The sequence below is a fragment of the Cygnus olor genome, chromosome 2 (assembly GCF_009769625.2).
Source record: "Cygnus olor isolate bCygOlo1 chromosome 2, bCygOlo1.pri.v2, whole genome shotgun sequence".
NCBI lineage: Eukaryota > Metazoa > Chordata > Aves > Anseriformes > Anatidae > Cygnus > Cygnus olor.
In genome coordinates, this window is record NC_049170.1 from 107,379,749 (window position 1) to 107,402,507 (window position 22,759).

The 22,759-nt window shown below is 37.3% G+C and overlaps 1 protein-coding gene across 13 annotated transcripts in view; it reads right to left on the reverse strand.

Moving 5' to 3' along the window:
* The window catches only part of PTPRM (protein tyrosine phosphatase receptor type M), a 484,682-nt gene that overhangs the window by 218,035 nt on the left and 243,888 nt on the right, over positions 1-22,759 (reverse strand). For all 13 annotated transcript variants that reach the window (XM_040550056.1, XM_040550055.1, XM_040550065.1 and 10 more), the window contains exons 8-9: positions 3,608-3,916; positions 87-196 (exon numbers count right to left, since the gene is read on the reverse strand). In XM_040550056.1, the coding sequence (XP_040405990.1) occupies positions 87-196; positions 3,608-3,916 (419 nt within the window). The remainder of the gene's footprint in view (positions 1-86; positions 197-3,607; positions 3,917-22,759) is intronic.

Consider the following 22,759-nt stretch of genomic DNA (forward strand, 5'->3'; position numbering starts at 1 on the left):
TATATTTTTTCAATTTCTTACTAATTATGCACTTCTAAAAGCCAATACAATACATGAAAGTGAAAATATGACAAAATGCTTGATACCTCATACAAAGTAATCACACCATATGTTTGTGCTGGCTCTCTCCACTGAAGAAAAATCTTCTCTTCAAAGGTACTCCCTTGAATGGATTCAAGTGGTACAGCACTTGGGACTGATGTATAAAAAAAAAAGAAAAAATGCTGTTTTGAGAAAAGTTTCAGAGGGAGACACTGTGTAGTATTTGTGCTGTCAAGGCATAAAAACAGTCCATCCATCATGTCTCAATCCATTGTTAAGGTATAGTTCATATTCCATGGAATTTGTTATACAGATCATATATATATATACATATATATATATATATATATACACACATATACGCACACACACATATATATGTAAATATAACCTCCTCTTTTCCATCTCTACTTCTGTTACCCACTATTCATTACTACTTCTACTACCCACTATAACTTCTCCAAGACTAAACCAAAGACCAGGGTAGCTTAGCAATGAGAATGATTTCTTTTACAAGATAGTGCCATTAAGGAAACTTGTGTCACCTTCAGTATAAAAAGGAACTAGTAAGGCTTGCATTTTTCCAGTAAAACAATACTGATGAAAGAAAAGGACAATCAACTTTTTATAAGGAGTTAGGTGATGTCTCAAGGATAAATTCTTGTAAATAAAATCTACTTGTAATACCTACTTACCAATAGTATTACTGTTCTATACTGAAAGATATTAAACTGTCACGTCTGAAAATGGACAAACATTGAAGTAACAAGGTATTATTTTATCTTACTGAACTAGAATGGCTAGATTGGAAAGATGAGTCACACTTTGCAATGGTGATGCTCACTGACTGTAGGCCTGATGCCCTACAACAGGGTGAACATACAGTAATGGTGATGCAGCCAAATTGAAAACCTGACATTATTCATCTTTCATAAAGATTCTTAATTTATGAGAATAAACTCTGAACAGTCAGGGACATCAGAAGTTTCTGATAAAGACGTGCGAACTGCTCTCGGATACCTACTTTTTTCCTTTTGTTTTACAACAATCACTTTATCCTAGTGCCAATGTCAGCACAGTTTTCAGACAAGGAGATGTGCAACTAGCATGTGGACATGTATCTGCAATTTTATTTTTATAATAGCCCATTAAATGTAACGTATAAAGAAAATCTTGAAAAATGCACACAGGACTGTTACAAAGCATAAGGCATTAATGGGTTAGCACTTACATGAAGTGCATGTGAAAAAACAGTCAGAAACTAGTTTCTGCAACATCTGAAATAATTTCTCAGACCCCTTTATGAGATTTACCCATATAGGTAAAGAATAGGAAGACCTATAAGCAAGACACATGGTGACTCCTTCCTGTTACTAGGTCTGGTAGAGCACAATTCTCCTCCTACTCCTTTATGCTGCTTGTCTGGGAGTTGAAATGCTTCTGTTCCCTGCCACTACAGGATTTAAATAGTTTGAGACTTTAAAAGCACATCTCTGTATCACTCCGCAAAGTCCCTTGTAGGAAATCCTCTGCCAAGGGAAAGCTCCAAGGACACAGTGATAACTTCTGAATTTGCTTACCAGTCCTAAATGGGTCAGTAGAACCATGCCTTTAGAGCAACCTTAGGTCTAGGCAATAAGCCTTGCTTCCATGTAGGAGAGAACCAGCAAACTCATTTGGAAGCATAGGGTCAATGATTTAAGTGCAAAAGGAAAGGAATTTAATATAGTGCGAATAAGTTAGAAGGATAGCAAAACACCGTGATAACTTTCTAAAATTATCTGAATGCCATAAACTCTAAGCAGTAATGCCACGAGGGAGATCAAATAGTGGAAGAGGTTGCCTGGATGTGGGATATTCATCCCTGGAGACACTCAAAACTCAACTGGATATGGCCCTTGCAACCTACATGATCATGTGATTTGAAAAATTATAATGATCTTATGGGTCACATCCCGTTGTTGTGCTGCACCCAGATTTATGGATTTATGTGCCTTACTGAAAGCGTACAGTATACAAAAACTCTGTTTCTTTTTTTAATACTTGCAAAAATATCACAATAATGGAATCATAAGTTTTCAGGCTTGGTATTTCAAAATTGATTCATATTATGGAAAGAATATTAAAATACTGTCCCTGGCATTCATATATACGAATATGTTCCATATACATATATGGAACTCGGAATACTGTAAAGTTCCAGAGGGCCAGGAATAAGCAAATACTACATAAAATTTTAAAGAAAATACATAAATGGTCCAGATAACAGTAAGGTCTTTAACTTTGTCATTCTACAAATGAACTGAATCAAAACTAGAGGATGACAGCAAAATTAATTACAATTAAACAATTTTTATGTTAGCTATGCTTGGTCAAATCTGTTGCATTAGCAACTATACATTCATAAATTGTTTAATTTATTTCCTCATATATTTTGATTAGAAATTAGTAATACACAAAACCATTACAGCATATATTAAATGATTTAATGGGTTTAAATGACAGTCTTCAAGTATTTATTATAAGGGGAACTCATCACTGCTGCAGTTTTTTTCTAGAAATCTTTCCAGAATGTTTTCAGTAAGTCTATCATTGATCTGAAAGAAAATACAAAGCCACTCCTTTTCAGACTGCAGATGATAAAAATGGGAGGAGAAAGGATCCATAAAAGGATGTTGTATAAAGCAGTCCCAGACATTTGATAAGGTTTTTTCATACAGTAGACAAATGAAGGTGCCTAAAAGCACGGTCAAAAAGCCTAAGGCACACTTCTAAAGGGCACCAAGGGGCTATACATTAGTGCCAAGTGTTCTGAAAAGGTGGTACTGACTCCTGACACATGACCAATTCAACAAGGAAGTCCCATTTTGGTGTAGTAGCTAACAATGCTGCAGTAAATTGCCTGTGTGGATAGACACAATAATATCACATAGGATTCAGAAGGATACTACCATCTTTCATACAGCATTACTGAGATACAGTAGCCAATTCTGATGTGCATACTTCAAAAAAAAAAAAGAGACTGACAATTTATGTTATTGCTCAAAAGAAAAAAATAAAGAGATCTGAAAACCTCATTTTAGCTTAAAATTACAAAAGGGGATGGAGTATCTACATACTTGAATGTATGCATACAAAAGACATTGTCTGGATAAGCAACTAACAGCATTCAGTGGGAGAATAGCCAAAGCTAGAGAAATTGAAACTGCAACTCAGGAACGAGTATTTAATGTCGAGCATGTCACTCAAGAGAAAATCTTACATGACTTACTGTGACCATCACCTGAAATTGTTTCAAACTGAAACTGGAACTTTTAAGAGGCAGAACATAGTTCAGGCAGAGGTTACGAGTTTGCTGAAGAAATGATTAAATTTATATATATTATAGTTTATGTAAAAGATAATCTTATTACTTAATATTTAACAGTCCCTTTACTGCCTTAAAATTGCTGAAGTTGGTGAAAAAATTTTAAAGATGGTGAAAATAGAACACACAGAAAAACATGTTGAATATCACTTAGGATACATGTACAATGTATATGCGTATATAAATACAGAAACTCACCATCTTCATCAGTTTGTACTACAAGTTCTTGGCTTTCTTTTCGTCCTTCGGGATTCATTAGCACTAATTTGATGCTGACATTTGTGTACGGTGATAGATTAGTAATTGTGTGCTGTGGATGTGAACTTTCTGTATCCCAGCTTACTTCTTCTCTCACTTGCTCTTGTCCTCCAGCCTGGTAACGGTAATGGACTGTGAGGTTGTATCGATGGCAACGTGTGACATTATACCCAAACGGTTCCCAGCAAATGGTGATTTGCCTAGATTTGATCTCCACAACTTCTAGTTTCCGTGGCCCACGCATCGGATCTGAAAAATTACCAACATAACTCTGGTATGATTATTGATGCATATTATAACAGTAGGAGCAATAAGAAGTTATACGGTTCTATAAATATGACGTGTAAGTAGAAACAGAAATTCACCACTTTATCTCTCACAGTGCAAATGACAATAAAAGTATAAGCCTAATAAAAAATCAGAAAAAAAACCACTGAGGAAAGGAAAGAAAGTGTCTGTGATGAAAAATTAAGACAAAACAAAAAACCAGAAACTTTTTATCCTTTTTAAACTCAAACTAGTTTAAATGATGCTTGCTTTTTTTTTTTTTTTTTTTTTTACCTATCTGATGCTTGCAAAAAAAAAAGAGCAATTTTGTTTACAAATTAATGTGTTAAAACTTTTAGAGCAAAACCCTTCATTTTGCTGAGAGCAAAAGAAGTATCTAAAAATAAAAGATAATTTTAGGGAAAACTTGCAAATATATGCTGATTTTCTCCCAGGACTGCTTATACAAAGAAAATTGTTAGCTGGTTCTTCAGCTACTTCTTACTCACTTGTTTTTAAGCTAGACTGAATGCAATTACTCAATCTCAATTTAGCCAGGACATTAAGTTAATATGCCAATTCCTCTAAAATAGTCTATAGGGTTCTTCTCCCATAAATATTAGTGGTTACTAGCTTCTTTATTTTAGTTTTAACAACATCTAAAGCAGTGTAAATACCCCAGTTCATTGTAGTGGTTTAATAGAGAATCAAAAGAAACCAGCAGAAGACATGTCAGCTGACATCTTACTGCACCTGAACTTTCCTAGAGATCTCCTAGCTGACAGCCAGACATAAATCACATCTAACAAAATCATACCCAGGAACTTATGGCTATCTATAAACAAGAAGTTTTTCAATAATTTAATTATCCAAAGATTGTTGAGGAAGTTAAAGTTTCCCCATTCCTACTGGTCTCAGCACCTGAGTTACACAATTGACCCCAAATTTCTACCATATTACAGCACGACCACTGAGTTGGCACACACCTCTCATTTTCAAAACTCTGTTATTAGTAGAGCTATTATACATATTTAGCGATAATGCTTTTTTTTTTTTTAATATTGGAGCCCTCAACAAGATTAAAGACAACGTCTGGTTTTATCCACTGCTTCACTAGTTAAATGCTTAGAAGACTTTTAATGAGCTAGAAGCCTCTTATACGTAAACAAATTAATATGCATCTTCCCTCTTTTATGTTTATTAATCAACATGTCTTCACTTGGAATGTTCTAAACAATTTATACAGGATTTCATCTTTTTCCTTTTAATAAAATCCCTGCATGCTTAAAATATTTGTTCAAAGATGTTATTCATCTTAGCTCCTTGAAGAAAAGGTGTTAAGAAATTGCTTGTTCTCTGTACATCTACAAAGCAGGGTATTTTTTTCCCTTTCAAATCCTCCATTTTTTGTTTTTTAATTAATTGCCACTACCCAAATGTGTTGATCACCAGTGTAGAGTATTTCCCAATTGGTGACAAAATGGCAGAGCAGAACAAATTCAGTAATAGATCTAATCCTAGTCTCCTTTCTGATGACAAGACTGGTAAAAATTTCCTCAAAAAGGATGAATTGGTACAGAGCCATTTACCTGCTTCCAAACTCAGATACCCCAGCAAAGAAACCTGATGTTCAGGATATTTTCTATTGCTACAACAGTTAAGATTAAGGAAAGGCAAACCTTGAAGACTGGCAAACCCTGAGAGTTTCATATATTTCTTGAGCATTTAGTTCCGTGTAATTGAGACATAAATCTCATGAAAAAGGAATGTTCCTTTTTTGGATTCATATCAGCTTTTCTTTATTCAGGTGAGACTATGAATAGCAAAGGGCATCTGATTGGTATTGTGGAACTGTCTTGCTAGCTGGATGGGCTAAATAGGACTAGAAAATCAACAAAATTAAGGTGACCCTGACACACAACATTAAGCAGTTGAACAAAGATCATAGCTGCAAGAATATGGATCAGCCAGCCTGTTTAGTTTCATAGCAGGCACATCAGAAAATTCCCAGGAGAGCTGAGAAATCTTTTTTATTAGAGAGAGAACTAATTCATATAATTTTAAAGCTGAAATCAAGTGGCTATACAAAAAAAAAAAAAAGGGATCAAAACCTATCCAAGGTTTCTGCCCAGGAGGAAGATATTCTTATGTCCCGTTATCTTAGTAAAAAGTACAAGTTAGCCCTCTAGTTAGATCTTGAAGTCATTGCTATGAGAATGCCATATACTTTCTTCCCTCAATAAAAGAGACAAGGGAATAAGAGATTGGACTGGAAAAGCTGGAAATTATACAGCTTTCATTGATATTCACAATATAAAGTTTATCAGACAAGCCAAATACCTGCATGCTTTGGTTCCTGACTTGATTCTGTAATCTGGAATATCAGATAGCTTCACAGTTTGTGTCTGTTCTTCTCACCATTCATTCAGAGGTGATGCAACTGAGAGGGCATCCCTCTGTGGGACAAGCATGGTGTGAACCAGCCAATGCCAGTACTTAAATGGAAAGGAGAAAGGGAGAGGTAGGATAAAAGGAACTGGGACAGAGCACAGAAAAAAATTTAAGGAAAAATAAAGCATGATCTCATATGCACCAGGTGGGATAACTGCTGGATTACATCAGATTCCCACTGAGAAAATGAGGTTGAATATTCCAAAGAGGTCTGTCCATGAAGCAGCCTCTGAAGATGCTAGGCTGCGCTCCCAAGTATTCACACACTTGGCTTCTTTGATCCCACTTTTAAAGTCTCAGAATGGACCTAGTTAGCGCAATAGAATATGCTTCATTATTTCTTTAATCAAATAAACTTGAATTTCTGAATTACCACTACTTCATTTGTGTTATTTTTCTTTCTAATGCTGCACTTATTTGATTTATCAGACATGCCTTCATTACAGACCTGAGGATACCAGCCCTGACCCGTTCTATGTAGTTGAGTTCTCAGTCAGAACAGATCTGTATTCTCCAAGAACACAACGCTTTTTGGTTACAATCAGCTAAGCCGTACTGTAAGGAGGAAGAAGATGAAGGGAAAAATGTTTACTTTCAACCAGAAAAAGAGGCTAAATTAACAATGGATTTTTTGGAATAAAAACGTGGCTAAAGACAGCCATGAAAAATACCATTTTCTGTAACAAAGGATGGGAAGAGGGAGCCCACCTGCAGAGGGGTTATACAGCCAGACCTCTCCCCTCACTCTGCCTTTCTCTAGATGAACAGATGCTCTGTTTTTCCTCAGTATCCCAGCTATTTTCTTCTGCCTCACCGCTGCAAATCATGAGGCAAAATGGCGAAACAAGGCCTACCAGTTCATGAAAGATGAGGCTGCCCTCCCAGAGGAGAGCACTGCCTGTCATGCCTGAAGCCTCGCCAGGTACTTCTTACTAAATCCCCTGACGGTGCCTGCAGCCTTTTTCGTACTGCTCTCCTTCTGCCAGCTTCAGCAGGTAGCAGGCAGTGAAGTCTGACAGTTGCAGCTCTGACCTGAGGGACCAGCAAGCCCAGTTCTAGCCCCTGGCACTTTAGCATCCCATTTAATCGGTGATCTTGGCTCCTTCTCTGCTCCGCTCTGTTTTCCTCAGAATATGGAGCAGAGACTGACAGATAGGATCAATTTCCCTTGCAGCTTCAATTCACAGCTCATTTCTCTGGAACTTCACACTTTACCTCTTACTACAAGTACAATGCTTTTTCAGAAGCTCAATTTCAGAATCACAGAGAGACATTTAGGTGTATTTTTAGCATCCTGCCATTGATCATCAAAACTTGGGTTTAGAATAAAAACTCAGAGTGGGAGCTTTGTCTTTTCACCACAGACTTTCACTGCAGACCCAGCGAAAGGAGTCGAAGCAAGAGTGGTGTGGGGAATTTCTGCCACTCCATGACACTCCAGTAGCAGCAGAGATCTGACCTGTGTTGGGTACCATTCAGAAGATGAACCATCATGTTCAGACGGCTCCATCTGAACCACATTCAGATGACCACCTGAACAATAGGAATGAAGACTTTATTTCTTGTCCAGGCAAATTATTAATATGGTTTCGCTCTGTAATAACTCTCATGATTTAAATGCAGAGACTGGTCTCTATTATCCTTCCACAGAAGTAAAGGATGAACAAAATCAGAAGATACTAACATTTACAATGAAAACAGAATCATCTGAGATTTAAGATGTTATCTACTGCAGCACTTTCAAACCAAATTTAAATAATGGTAATTGAATATACAGTTATGACATCCAGGATCTCCGGGCTTTGTCACAGATTTTCTTAACATCTTTTCACATCAATTCCTTCTGAGATAAATGGGAGTTCATAGTAGACTAGTATCAATGTCGCATATAATTTCTTTAATGTGAAGCAAAGAGTTTGCATACTGCAGTGATGGAGACCATAAGCATGCTTTAGACTTGATTCTGCCTGCTGACTCAGGACTACATCTGATTCAGCAGACAATTTGAGACAATTGCTTTGTTCCAAACAAGAATACTTATGCTTTAATTCAAACACATGCTTTAAGAGTTCACCAGCACTGGTGAAAATGATCAAGCTGTCAGAGCACTTTACTGAATCAGAAGTACCTTCCACAGAAAAAACAAGAGAAAAGCTGAGGAGGAGACAGAAAGTTCACTTCCCCCTGCAGAGAAACTAAAACATTAAACACTTGACGATTTTTTAACAATGGAGATCACAACTCTTGCTTTATATGTATTTATGCACACCGTATTTAATCCATGTTTCTCCTTACTTGGTATAACTCCACCTGTGGAGGTTATAAAGTTAGACTTCTCTACTTATGCTACAGTGTTCCAGCTAAGTAGATATGATGCCGCTCCTTAGTAGTCTCAGTATTGTGTTATGTCTCAGGGGCATAGACCACAAGGTAATGAAATATCTTTTCATCTATAGAAGAACTGTGTTACGACCTAGATGCTATCAAAGTAACAACATTTGCCTATTGTTTAGAAAACTATTCTCGAGATTTGTATATCTATAGTCAACAGCAAACAAGGAAGTAGGTAAAATGTTTTAATTGTTTGGATTATTTGATTATATCCAATATGTATAAGGCTGCAATCAGTGTGAGGTTGTCTGCAAACCTGGTTGGACAGTTTTGTGAAAGATCACATACAATGAGATGGACTGATTTCTATTAGCATAATTATTTTTTCTACAAGTTCTTCAATAACAGACTGAAATTCAAAAAGCCTCATCTTGCTCAAGATACCATGACTGATCAAATCTGGTAACAGATCAGGGTTTTTCAGCTTCCAATATACCAAAAACTGCAGAGTGCAGAGAGGAAAGAATCAGTGAGCAAGATTTCGAGTGGTGTAATTTCACAGATTTTAATATATATATATATGTATATATATTTAACAAAAACATTAGCAAAATCAAAATCCTAATATGATGTTGCTGATGTTATTGCCCTGCTGAGTCCAGTTATTTTAAAGTGTAACCAAAGACTGTGCTACCAGTGTGCACACAGCTATTGAGGATCCAGAAACAACCCTCCAAGAAGGGCACACTGGTGGTTGGTCATTTTACTTATCTAAGGACATGACATTTGTGCCAGCAAGCAACAAATATTAAAAGAAGCAAAGAATAAATGCAAATTTGTAAAAATCTTGAAATGTTAGTTTCATCTGACAATCTCTACCTCCTTTCATGGAGAAGTCATGGAAATTAATAGCAGTGGTTACTAAGACTATTCAGGTAAAAGGAAATGACTGCACAAGATACCCAGCATCTCCTGGAAAGATTTCAAGTTACAGTATTTAAGATTCCTACCAATCTTTCACTGTTACTTGCTAATAGCATTTCCAAAAGAGCATGCCCCTCCTTCTGCAAAAATACATGACTCCCACGGAAAAGCAGCTCTACCATCGGTCTTCTTAACGTACTCCCTGACATTTTAAAAACTGTTGGGATGCAAGCCCTGCAGAGCTTCAGAGCTAATGCGAGAAAGAGCTATGAGACAGCAAAACCGAACTGAGAGTCACCTGCAATCCAAAGGAGGGAATAAACAGTTACACGCATGTATAAGAGTAATGGTTGAATACTGAACTATCCCTGTTTTTCTCTGAGCAACTTCTGGAACCAATGTCTTCTTTTTAATATCATCCTGTGGTGAATTTCTTCCACAGTCTAAATGCCAGTGAAGGAAGACAAACCCAACAGCAAATGTTCCATATAGTTATCAGCAAGTTGTTCACCTTGAGCAGTGGCCTGTGGGGATCCATTCTGCACCCTTCCAAGTTATTCCAGACTTAATATCTCTGAGGGGCAGGAATAAGCTTCCTGCGTACATTTTCCCCAGCACTTTTATGATTGTGATCAGCATCCACAGTGTCACAATGGTGAGGAAGTGCCAACAGGACAAAACTAATAAAAAACACATCTCAGGACAAACTCATCTCAGAGAGCTTTCAGTCTCATGTGTAAACCAATTCCTAGCACCTGGGAACTGATGGTCCCACACGGCATATGCCCATGCTCAGCCTTCTTTCTCCTGCCAGACATGCCAGCAGTCTACTGGGCAAAACAGAAAAGCTAGCATCTCCCAAACTATGCTGTTGTCAATATGAATGCAGGAACTGAACACCAGCACAGGAGTTCTTCAGTGTGGATGAAGCAAGATGTGAGAACCTGCTTCCACTAATATATTATTTTTTATCATATCCTTCAGAACTATTGTGTAGTTAAACCTTACACATTTGTATGACATGGCAATAGTATTTCTCTTATTTTAGATACAAATAAACTGAAGCTCGAAGTAAATGAATTGTCTGCTGGAGGTTATGAAGTGCCAACAAAAGCAGTGAAATCCTAATTCTCAGTCTCACTTTCTAACCCACTAAAACATAGTACTACTCAACCAATTTTTCTGTGCTTTGTGGCCAGAACTCGTTAGTTCCAAAATGTGGGAGCTCAGAAAATGCTAAAATGCATACTCATAGCTGACAGCAGTAAAATGAGCAGGCAGAATTCTTAAAATGAGCCAACTTGAATTCTCACTCATTTCTCCTCAAATTAAAATGTGAGATACAGTAGAGGTCTCCATTTTTCAGGAAGGATCAGAAGTACTAATATCAGCTTATCACCAGAAGAATTCTTTTTGTGATATTTCTAGCTGAAACAAGCTAAAAATATACAAATTCTTGGCACAGAACCAAGATGTTTAGCTAATTTCGGAAGATTCATTGAAAGCACATTCTGATAAGCACCCAAGACATCAGCTCACCATTTACAAAAAATCAATATAGCTGTTGCTTGAAACCAGATGAGGCATTGGATTTAAGCTTTTAGTAATGTATTATCACACGAGCTGGATACAGAAACACAGATGAGTGCTGTAATTCTGCGCGAGAATGTTTCCTTAACATTTTCAGCTCTTATTCTCCAGTTCATGGCTATATATATCCCTTGAGGCATAAGTCTTGAGACTGAAATTCACAGTTGCAAAATATCTGCCTAATCATCAATAACACACTTTTAAAGTTATTAGTATTTTTTTAAGTATCAGTTTCTATACATGAGAGAGCTGATACAAACTTCTCACTGCATAGTAAAATTTAAATCTGAACCAAAGCAAATTGAACCTTATATTTCTTTATGTTGTTGTCATTTTATAGGTATACTCTAGGTAGTGACTCATTTAAATTCTAATATATTTAAATAAGGAATGAAAGAAAAACATCATTCGATATATTTTTGTCAAATTACTTACATTATATGATTACTCCTTCACAATCAAAATCAGATTTTAACTATGAATGATACAAACAAGATTACATTCTGAATCTGCAACAGAGATTTTAGTTGCTTGTTTAAAATGACATACCTAGCTATTCAGTAATCACTTTATAATAACCCCTTTCATTTCTAAATCTACTTAGCCATCAGCCAGTAGTGAGGAAAAAGCTGGCAGCGGTTTTTACAACTACACATTAGTTTTACATTTCATGACAAGCTAATTCTAGAGAGTTCGAAAGACAGACAAGCATGTGTTCTTAAGGTTTTCTTTCTTTTGCATGAAGAAAGCATACATCTAACTGAGAAATGAAAAATAAAGGAGTGCAGACATATACTTTTCACTTCACACATATGGCAATGACAGTTTATCCCAACCTCACCCCAGGAACCACCGTGAGTATGTAAATCAACAAGAAACGAAAAGCTGATAAATACCTCTCTGAACAAATTAAGAAGAATGACTACGGTAAAATGGCAAAGGAAGAGCCTCTCTGGTAGACACTACCTGTGGTAGATACACCTTTGGTAGATACCTAGATCAAAATAATCTTTGAGGAGTATTAAAGGCAAATGACCCGTGTTGCATAAATTGTCCCTTTTGATAGATTATCTATCACAGGCTTTTTACTCTTTTTCTGGTTTGATCACATGGCTGTTTTACATTGTCATTGTTGTCCCTAACTATCACAGGTCTATCTTACGTTGACGAAGAAGACGTCATTATTACCTGATCAGATACGCAGGTCCATATTCTCACCATCTGGCCAGACACACACCTCCACATCTGTGGCACCCTTCAGAAGAGCGCATAGGTAGAAGACTTCTAGACCAATTTATACAGCCTACAGCCCAGATGCTGCACACATTTGAGAAGCCACAGGCAACACAGAGGAAGTTGAAGGTCTGAGGAGCTGCTCCTGTGGCCACCTGACATACCTCCTTCACACAGTTACCAAGCAACAGTGTTGTCTTCTCTGAATGTGAAACCATCTGGTGATGAAGGGTCAATAAAGAAACTTTCAGATACACGAAGAGACGGTGCAGGTGGCTGGCTCATAATTAAGGAAGACATTTATGCATCATTAAGCATATTCATGAGAACAACAGACATAATTTGACCACGCACAATGAACAAACATGCCATAGAAAAGGGAAATGGCATTAACATAACATGCATTCCTCCACTCCGGTCAAAAAAGGGAACCTGGGAGAATAGCATGAACATGGAAGTTCTGGTGTGGGGGAAAAAATCTTTCTTCTAGCCTGTTTTCCTGGATATGCCTAGAATAGATCGATATCATTGTAGTAGGGCAAACTGTTCTCTTTATACACTAACACATGTATTTTTGTACAGTGAGTGCCCTAATCAGCTTGTGATTGTGACTAATAGTAATGGTAAAGCATGCCCTGTTTGCTCAGTTGTGCCAGACATTAGAATGTTTGAACTCATTACATTTTATGGTACAGCTTCTTGAGTTGCCCTAGAAGTCGGGCGGAGAAAAGATAAACCTTTGTGTAAATTAGTGAAGGTTTTAGCTGCTCAATACCTGCCGTGAAAGTAGAATCCCAGAGACTGCTCGATTATGTTGTGGAAAAGAATAAATGGGCAATGCTGTTTCATAGATCAGTCAGAATAAGATGTAGCAGTGTGTTCTGGTTATCACTGTGGCCTATTGCTACTGACAAATCACATTAATTCAGAGCCATTACGTACAGTGGTGGTAGCTAAATTGGGGATTTAGGACAAGCCTCTATTGAACCCAGATGACAGGATTCCACAGTCATATAAATCTACGTAGAAGAGAAAATGCCACCAATCAATGTTACTCGTCTATAAAGAATATTTACCGTTCTTTCTAATCTGACATGTGCAATCAACCTTAACCAAGTGATGTAGAGCAAGATCACTTTTGACAAATAACTCTCAAATGCATAAACCTGATAAATGAATGAAATTCTTTGTATCAACTAGTAAAATAAAGTTTGAACTTATATACGTGTCGAAAGGGAACAGGATATTCTGTCTTCCTACTACACAATTAGGTGCTGACTACTATTAACACATAGTTACAATATCAAATGAGACGTAAGTACTGTAAATGCAAGAAGATCACCTGCTAAGTTTGTGACAAGACCCTTTGCTCAAAAGAACCTCACACGTAATTCTGCGTCAGTCTGGATACAACATTTAATGTTCTTCAGGTTAAGCCCATTCTCAGGACTTTTTCAGGAGCTTCCCACAAGCCTGAGGAGTCAGTAGTTACTGAGTAAAGGAAGGTGCTTTTTCCCTCACCAATCTAAATGCCATCTTTGTCTTTGTACACTACCAATAATTAGTAAGTTGAACTCTTCTTCCTTTCTCAAGATAGCTCATATGAGAATAGTACTTTACTCAAACTTTCTTAAAAGAAGCAAAGTACAAATTTCTGTGTTATGAGGATAACTCATCAAGCTTGGGATGTTTTAATTCAGAATGATGTAAGCACTGACATCAATGATATAGGTACGATTATTTTTGTTTTCCTTATGTATCAGGCCACCTAGTATGAAAAGAATTTCTAATTCATTATCTTTCTTGTTCAATAACTATGCATATTGCCTTTATATATTAAAGTATTTGAACAGTACCTACAGTAAGAGTTGACTGTTGTTGACTATTTTTGACTTTGTTGGGTCAAACATTCATCCTTTTTTTTACCTGCTATATCGCACTATCTATAAAACTATTTGAAGGACTCCCCCAAATTGCTCCCTCTCTAATACCCTTCTGGCAGATTTCTTTGAATCTTCCTGAGATGGTTGAGGACATTATTCACCATCAGTGCAAGTCCTATTTCTCTGTTATACCAACCCCTGTAAAAAGCAAACAAGCAAACATGCTTGCTGATGAAGTGTATTTATGCTGTTTACTATGAAATGCAGAGGAAATGAGCCCGTATTTGCCTCCGACACATTTGCAACAAGGAAAGAGACTTCCACTGGAGAAGCAAGGAGAAAAGCTGGGAAAAGGGGGTAGAATGAATGGTGAACTGCTTCAAATTAATCCTCTTTTTCCTTGTAAGGTTTAACAGAGTCCTAAGATTCTCACAGAAACGCATACACCAGGGACTTAGATATCAGCCCCAGATACAGAGATACAGTACTACCAGCACAGTATTAAGGAGAAAAGATAAACTTGCTTTTGCATGGTATGTATTATAGGTTAGTTAAGCCATGCTTTATTTCCACACAGTCTTGTGACCACGTTGTTGATTTGCTTTCTCTAGTCATAAAGATTAAACATTTATCAGGACTACATTTCCCTACATTGCCTGCAGCCTTCCCTGCTTTAATAGCTACAGGTCACTTTGCATTTGGCTATGTCCTTCTGCTTCCTTTCCCTCTTCTAAATTCAGTCCTGTCAAATGGATTAAAGAGTGACTGCATTTATGCCAGAACTGTAACTGACGTGGAAGACCACAAAGCAGCTATCAAATATTCAGGAAAGTGGAGGTTATGAGAGGTTGTTGAAGTACCTGTGATCTTAAATGAGGGAGAGGGGCCAGGATTGGGCCCGTTTCATGCGTCAAAGATGGGTGCTTGCTTTACTGTCAAGACATACACCAGCTCCACAGGCCGCCCAAGAGCCCCAGATCACAATTTTAACACACAACTCAAGGAAAATACAGAAGAGGTGATTGGCAAAAGTCTACAAGATATAAGCTGGAGTGGCAAATTATGGAGCTGCATATGACAGTAATTACATAAATCTGAAAACTGTCTAATACTATCACCAGTGACCCAGGATTCAAAGTCCATTAAGCATTGTTTTTTCCAATTGAACTGAACTAATGGAAAATAATTGCTACTCTGAAAAAGGTCATACATGAGGTAATAAAAAAGTAAGTGTTATACAGTCACTATTTATACTTTACTCTAATTTGAATTTATAAATTGCTGACATCTGTTATAAATCGTACATTTTCCTTCCAAGCACAGAAATTTCTGATTACACGTTTTTCCCTGTCACTATCATGAGCCTTGAAAGTAAAAAGTCAGGAAAATAATTTACATGGCATTCGTGAGGTGCTCAGGTATTCATCTTTAAGGGTGCTTTTCACTCAACAAATTTGGGGATTAAAAATGAAACAAGAAAACCCCAAATTGTAAAACACAACAAGAGCTTGCAAGATCTCAAAATCAACAGCTGCCAGACTTTTCTGTCACAGAATATCCACAGGGTTGTCCTCATTTACAAATTAAAGTTTTAAAATAGTTTAATTTTAGCATATAGGAAATATTCAGAAAGATAGAAACTCTACAGATATTTTAAGTATCAAAATTAGCATTTGCATGATAGCAAATTTGTAACTTAGAATTCAACCATAAGAGATGACAACAATAGAAAAGCTACTGCTTTTGCATTTGCAAAATAGCTTAGTAGTTGAGAATCTTGAATTATGATGATGCATATTTTTTGTCAGTAATTTACATGCACATAAAAATGGTTTGCTGGATTTAGTATTCATATGCACACAAAATCTAGAAATATTCATATGATATATAACCAACTTAAGCTAGAAGTTTCTCAACAACCAAGCTGCTGCTTTATGCTTGTGCAAGTCTGCCAGTAGCAGGACTGCATTTTAAAATAAGTTGTATTCGTAGGGACAAATAATTTCATTGACTTGTAAATGAGATCAGGATACTCAGAATTCCATTTCTAGTAGGTGACCTGAAAAACCAGAACATAGCTATTAGTATGATGTTATAAACATTAATTGCTGTTGCTGTACTAGATGGTGCACACATTCCTGTAAGGTTATCCTGGCTGGATCTCAAAGGTCAAACATAGAGAGAAATTGGAAAGAAAAATGACAGAAAGACAATATAGTAGAGACATGAAATGAAAAGAAGCTCATTTGTTCACCTGCCCCATCCAGCCCATTAGCTAAAGTCTATGTGAATAGGTATTATTCACACAGGTGATACAGCTTAGTGGGGAGAACAGCACACTGCTGATTTTGAAACCGTGTCTCAGTTTCTGGCCCAGGCACTTGCCACTGGAGGACTGTAAAAATCCCACTCAACACCTCAAATTAGAATAACTAAATCCTCTGTTTGTAAAGCGCTTGGCTATTTATGGCTTAGAGACGGTACATCAGAAGAAGTTATTACTATTATTTCATATGTTCTGAAAGTTAAAAGGAAAGGAACGTGAAAATCAGGGCGTCTCTACCTATTCCACTGCTGAGGATGCTCAGCGATTCATATAATCATTGAATCATTCAGGTTGGAAAAAGACCTCTAAGATCATCTAGTCCAGCCAATTCATACAACTGTGTTGAAGCTAAACATCAATGGGCACTGTTGGTTCAGTTAGCTTCACTAACGCATGACTTCAGAAATGTACACAAACTTAATTCCCAAGTAAGTGCTTAATTCAAGACAGACAGGGTAGATACAATGCTGTTTTGGCTGTAGGAGCCCAGGCGTTGGCAGGGGGCTTGCAGGGCTCCTGTGTGAGGCAAGGCCAGGGCTGCCTCATGCTAGACCCAGCTGGGCCCAAAAGCCAAGATGGTGATGCCTCAGGCGCTGCACAGCCATGAGGAGTGAGAGAAAAATGTGTGAGAAACAGCCTTCTAAACACCAAGGGGAGAGAAACAGCCCTGCATACACCCAGGTGAGAGAAGGAGGGGAAGAGGTGCTCCAGGCACCAGAACGGGGATTCCCCTGCAGCCCCTGGAGGACGCCATGGTGGAGCAGGTACTTCCCTGCGGTCTGTGCCCATGGCAGGGGGTTGCAACTAGATGATATTTAAGGTCCCTTCCAACCCCAGCCATTCTATGATTTTTTGATCCCACAGAGAGGACCATGCCAGAGCAGATGTCCACACTGCAGCCCACTGAGAGGGCCATGGAAGAACAGATACATACACTTCAGTCAGTGAAGGACCCCTTGCTGAAGCAGGTGGGTATTCCTTGAAGGACTGCAGCACATGCATGATACCACACTGAAGCAGAGGAGAGTGTGAGGAGGAAGGAGCAGCAGAGAAGAACTGTTACAGACTGACCACAACCCCACATCAGGGGCACGGGTGAGCAAAGGAGCTGGAGTGGACTGACCCTGAGACTGAGGGAAGGAGTGTAAGGGAAGGTGTGGTTTTAATTTGCCTTTGTTTTGCACTACCCAAATCTATTTCATTTGGCAATAAATTAAATCGATTTTCCCCAAGCTGAGTCCGTTTTGCCCATGATGGCAACTGGTAAATTATCTCCCTGTCTTTACTTTGACTCATGAGCTTGCCCACCTTATTTTCTCCCCCTACCCTGTTGAGGAGGGGGAGCAAAAGAGTGACTAGATAGGCATCTGTCAGCTGGCCAAGGTTAACCCACCACAAATGGGTTTCATATTTTGAATATTTAGGTCTGATCCAGCTAAAAGTGAGTGTTCCCTGAATGAAGAATAAAGAATCAAGGCCTCTGTAAACAGCAGACTGAAATAGACAAGAAATTTCACTCTATACAAGACTTTTTGTTTAATTTTTGATGAATTCACAGCGTATTAAGTATTGAAGCAGAAAGCAATCATTTTAGATTGTTGTATCAGCAATAGCAGCATGTAACCATGGTAATTAAAACAATATTATTTTAAAAAAATAGAAAAGACTACTCAAGAAGTATAAAGAGGAAGTATCCAAGAAAGAACATCTTTTTTCTGATAACTACATTTCTGTAAGCCTGCAAAATTATTAAAGACACACATTTTTTATTCCTGCTAAAGATCTAGTTGAATATGCCACAGAATTATGATTTCAATTAAGAATTAAACAGGGAGGTTGCATGAACAGAACTTCAAGGAGCGTTAAAGCACATCACTGTTAGATCTCTGACAGAATATTTTGACCAGGATTCTCCTATTCCTGGTATTGATTTCATTACCTTAATTCATATTTGCAAGCGTTCTACTAGAGGAACAGTTTGTAACTGGAGAAGAAAAACAAACAAACAAACAAAAAAAAACACCATAAAAAAAACAGGTCCTTTAAGAGTTAAAGCAGAAGGTGCTCAGATACCTTTGAAGCATTTAGTTCCACCATAGCCCTTTCAATGAGCACTGCATTGAATACCACAATTAAGAATACAGGTGAATAGGAGTTGGAGGGACTGGTCCCTCATGATGCACACAGTCATTGCTCAGGAGTGGAGAAAAAACTTAGTAGGTTACAGTATGGAGCTGCTCAAGTGGTAATTTATATAATAATGTTTAGCATGGTATAAATGCATTCTTGATTTAACTCTACTGATCTGAGGCTTCTTCTAACACCAGCTTGTGAGGATAACAAAAAAGATACCATTCTTCAATAATATAACAAGCTAGCCAGAAAACCATCAATGGAGAAAATCTGGTTAAGAAGACAAATATCCCTTACCTTCTCCAGCATGTTGTAGCACAGTATTTCCCCACAGATTCCTAAGATGCTAAAGGATGCCTGTAGTGGTGTTCTGCCTACAGCAGTGGGTCTTTAACAGTTCCCAGCCTATTCTGAAGCCCATTAGTGAAAGGAGGCTGTGAAAGGCAAGTTTTGTCTTAACAAAACAAGAATTTGGGAGAAATGGTAGTGTAGGTGAAAGAGGTAAGACAGACAAGTCTCAAGAACTCCCAAATTTCCCATCAGATATGAAAATGTCACTAAGAAAAGTCAAAACGTGATATTCTTGCTAAAAACAGGAGGTTGAGGCATATAAGGTTAACCTCCTGTCATATGCAGGAAACTTCTCATCCTTAGTGAAACTTCTTAGTTAGAAACTTCTCATCACTCATTCTTAGTGAAAGCTTCAAGTGAACTGGAGTCTGTGATAAGAACCAGAAGTGCCACATCTCATCAGAAAGCCAATTCTCAGCAGTAGTTGATAGTTTAATTTAGCAGATTCAAGACATATGAAGAAACAGCTGAATAAAGATAAAGGCTGTTTATTTGAATTAGGATTTGGCTCAAAATGTCACCTGTCACTAGCGGGAAGCACTGTATGTCAGTGCTGTAGGTGAAAGACCAAAACAGGTAGTGTTTATGTGTGCTGTGCAAAGCCACATTACATATTTGTAAGAGGGCTTTAAAAAGACAAAAAAAAAAAAATTTAAAAGCTGGAACTATGATTATGGAGTTTCTGTCTTCTACAGAGGGTAGTCTGAAGCATAATTATGGCACCTATTTTACCAGTTTATTCCAAATCACCCAAATTTTCTGTAGATAAATTTTCAATAACAAGTGTAAAAATACATACAAGAAGTTAATTACAAATTGCAGAACAAATCCTTGGGAGGCTTCTGGCAGCTTCACAAGCATTAATCATGATCCATGTATAAAAGTACTCCCCAGGAATTCACATAAAATAAGGCAGTAATTCCATCTACTGTTTCCAATGTCATGAAAAAATTACTCTAGATTCAAACCTGTTGTTTATCATGTTGCTAGAATTGCTACATAAAAGTAAAGCCTAATTACTAATATGGACACATTATTCCTTAAAGTATATTCAGCAGAGGACAGGATTACATACATGACTGTGTGTTGTTGAAAATATCACGATATTACTCTACGTACAACAGGAAAGCTCTTTAAAACTACAGTATGTGTACCCATTTGCTTCAGCAGAATTTGCAGCTAACTTCAAATTTTAAAAGTAGAAATAGTTATTTTGATCTTAATGTAAAGCTTTTTCTTAAGTCAAGAGGAAGGCACATGGCCACCAAAATGAATACAGCAATAGTAGGGAAACAACGGGATTAGGTGCGTGAAGGCTGTCTTACATAAACACAAAATTACTTTATTCTTGCCTGGGGCTCTGTCGGAAATGTCCTGGAAGAAAATTCCTAAAAACTGTTTTGAGCTTTCTCCACTTCCTTTAGTGAAGAAGAATGAAGGAAAGCATCTGAAATATTCTGAAGGCAATCAACCAAAACAGATTAATACAGAACTCCCTCCATAAGACACAGTAATAACTATTAAGAACACCAAACAAAAATGCCATTATTAAAACTTAATTATCAGTCAGAAAAATGCCAGACAGTATCACAGACATCACTAAAAAAACATTAATTCATTTTCTTTTTTTTTTTTAATTGCAAAAATTAAAGGATTTCATTGTTTCTCAATAAAGCTATAACAGTGCACAAACAATGTGGGTCTTAGTGCTCCCATTGTTATCTCGTCTATATGACATCAGTATTAAATTTAGAGGTAGACATAGCTTTTTGTCTTACTAGTACAGAAACGTATCTGTGATCTGCAGATATCTCGTGTAAATATGTTTTTATGTGTGTTTAAGTCTGGCAGTCTATATGGCAACATTAATGATTGCATTTCACTTTAAAATATATCTACACATCCAAAAATTAAATGAGGAAATGTCAGTATATTCATTTTTTATCTTGAACTCCATTGTTAAGTAATATAGAAAAGCTATATATTAAGAAATGAATATGTTTGTCTAGTTTCTTGAAAACGGTCAAAACAGCTATAAAACAATTTGCTGTTTGGTTGAAATAGAACTGGATCCTTATATGAGCTCTGGAAAGAAAGTAAAGAAAAAACACAGGCTGTATGAAAATGCAAACTGAAGGAAAGCAAAGAAGGAATGCAATCAGGATGAAGGTTAGCACAGCAAAACTCTGCTTTTATTGAAAACAGTTTCACAAACTACAGGATTCAGGATCTTGACTCCTATCAAGTTCTCTTTATTGATAAGCAATGGTGAAAAAAATTGTGCTACTCATATGACAGCTGATTTACAGAACTGTCCTAAGTCATTGCAGACTGCAAATCAAAGCCAGCTTGGTGGTCTAGGCACAATTACTTAGAGTAGCTGTAATGGCAGGAAGACATTCCCAGCCTCTGGGGAGGAAAGGCCACCTTATGCCACACTGGGCACTAACAGGTGAGCATCCTTGCTGTTGAGCAGAGTTTAAACAGTAGCAAAGAAAAGGCTGAAGTTTAAGGAATGGATGCTGTCAGACAGATTCCAAAGGAGAAAAAAATATATTTTCTTTACAGAAGGACTTGTAAAAAAAAAAAAAAAAATCTAGCAACTTTACTTAGCTATTGTTCCAATCTGAAAAGTATATGGATAGCACAATCCATATGCTTGTTTGGCTGAGCATAGTCGTGGCTTCTCAGTGTGAGTTTGTTTCTGCAAATAAAATAATTTTCAGCACTGCTGTGGAAATAGAAAACTTAACTTTTATACTATAACATCTGAGGTTGAAGAAGAGCAGAAGACCTTCATATAAATCCGATATTTATGGTTTGAGGCATATGGCAAAATAAAACTGGTACTTCATAAGGTTATCACTCCTTTTGCAACTCTCTCTACCTTCTAAAATGTGTTTCTTTCACTTGCATCCAAAAAACAAACATCTTCATCAGATGGCAAATGGCTCACCTTGTGACTTACAGGCTGACATCCCAATCTTGTATACTAAAATGTTGCCTATAGTAAAACACACTCTGTCCTTTTGATTCAGGCAACTGGATACCTAATGCACACATCCAGGGGCAGAATTCAGCCATGTGAGCGTGAAAGAATAAATCTATCCTTTCAACAGAAGACAAATTACAATGCTACAAAGCTAAGCCAAGCATATTGCCTTGGGTTCCTGCAAGCTGCTTGCAACCTGTTCACCAACAAGTCCAAACGTAAGAAGACGAAGGACTCGAGGCCCCTGTACCTACAGCAGCCCCGAGGCCCCAGTATCTTCAAAAAAGCAGCACATTTGGAATATTTTTCAGTTCAGTTCTCTTTTTCGTTAAGCTCATATTTTCACCTAATGGATTTCCGTTACTCTACATAATGGTTCTTTAATCTTTCATACCAATTTCCAGCATGATAAAACACTGTCAGCATCCACTTCCATTGAATATTTGATGATCACTTACCTCTCGCAAGGTGAAAAGTTTCTATGACTTGTCCTGTAGGTTTGTACATTTTGTTAAATCCTCTAAGTACACCAAGAATTGTTTCTACCTTAAAACTTAGCTAGGTATGTTTTGTGATACAGAAGAGCTAGTCTGAATTATATCTGAGAAACG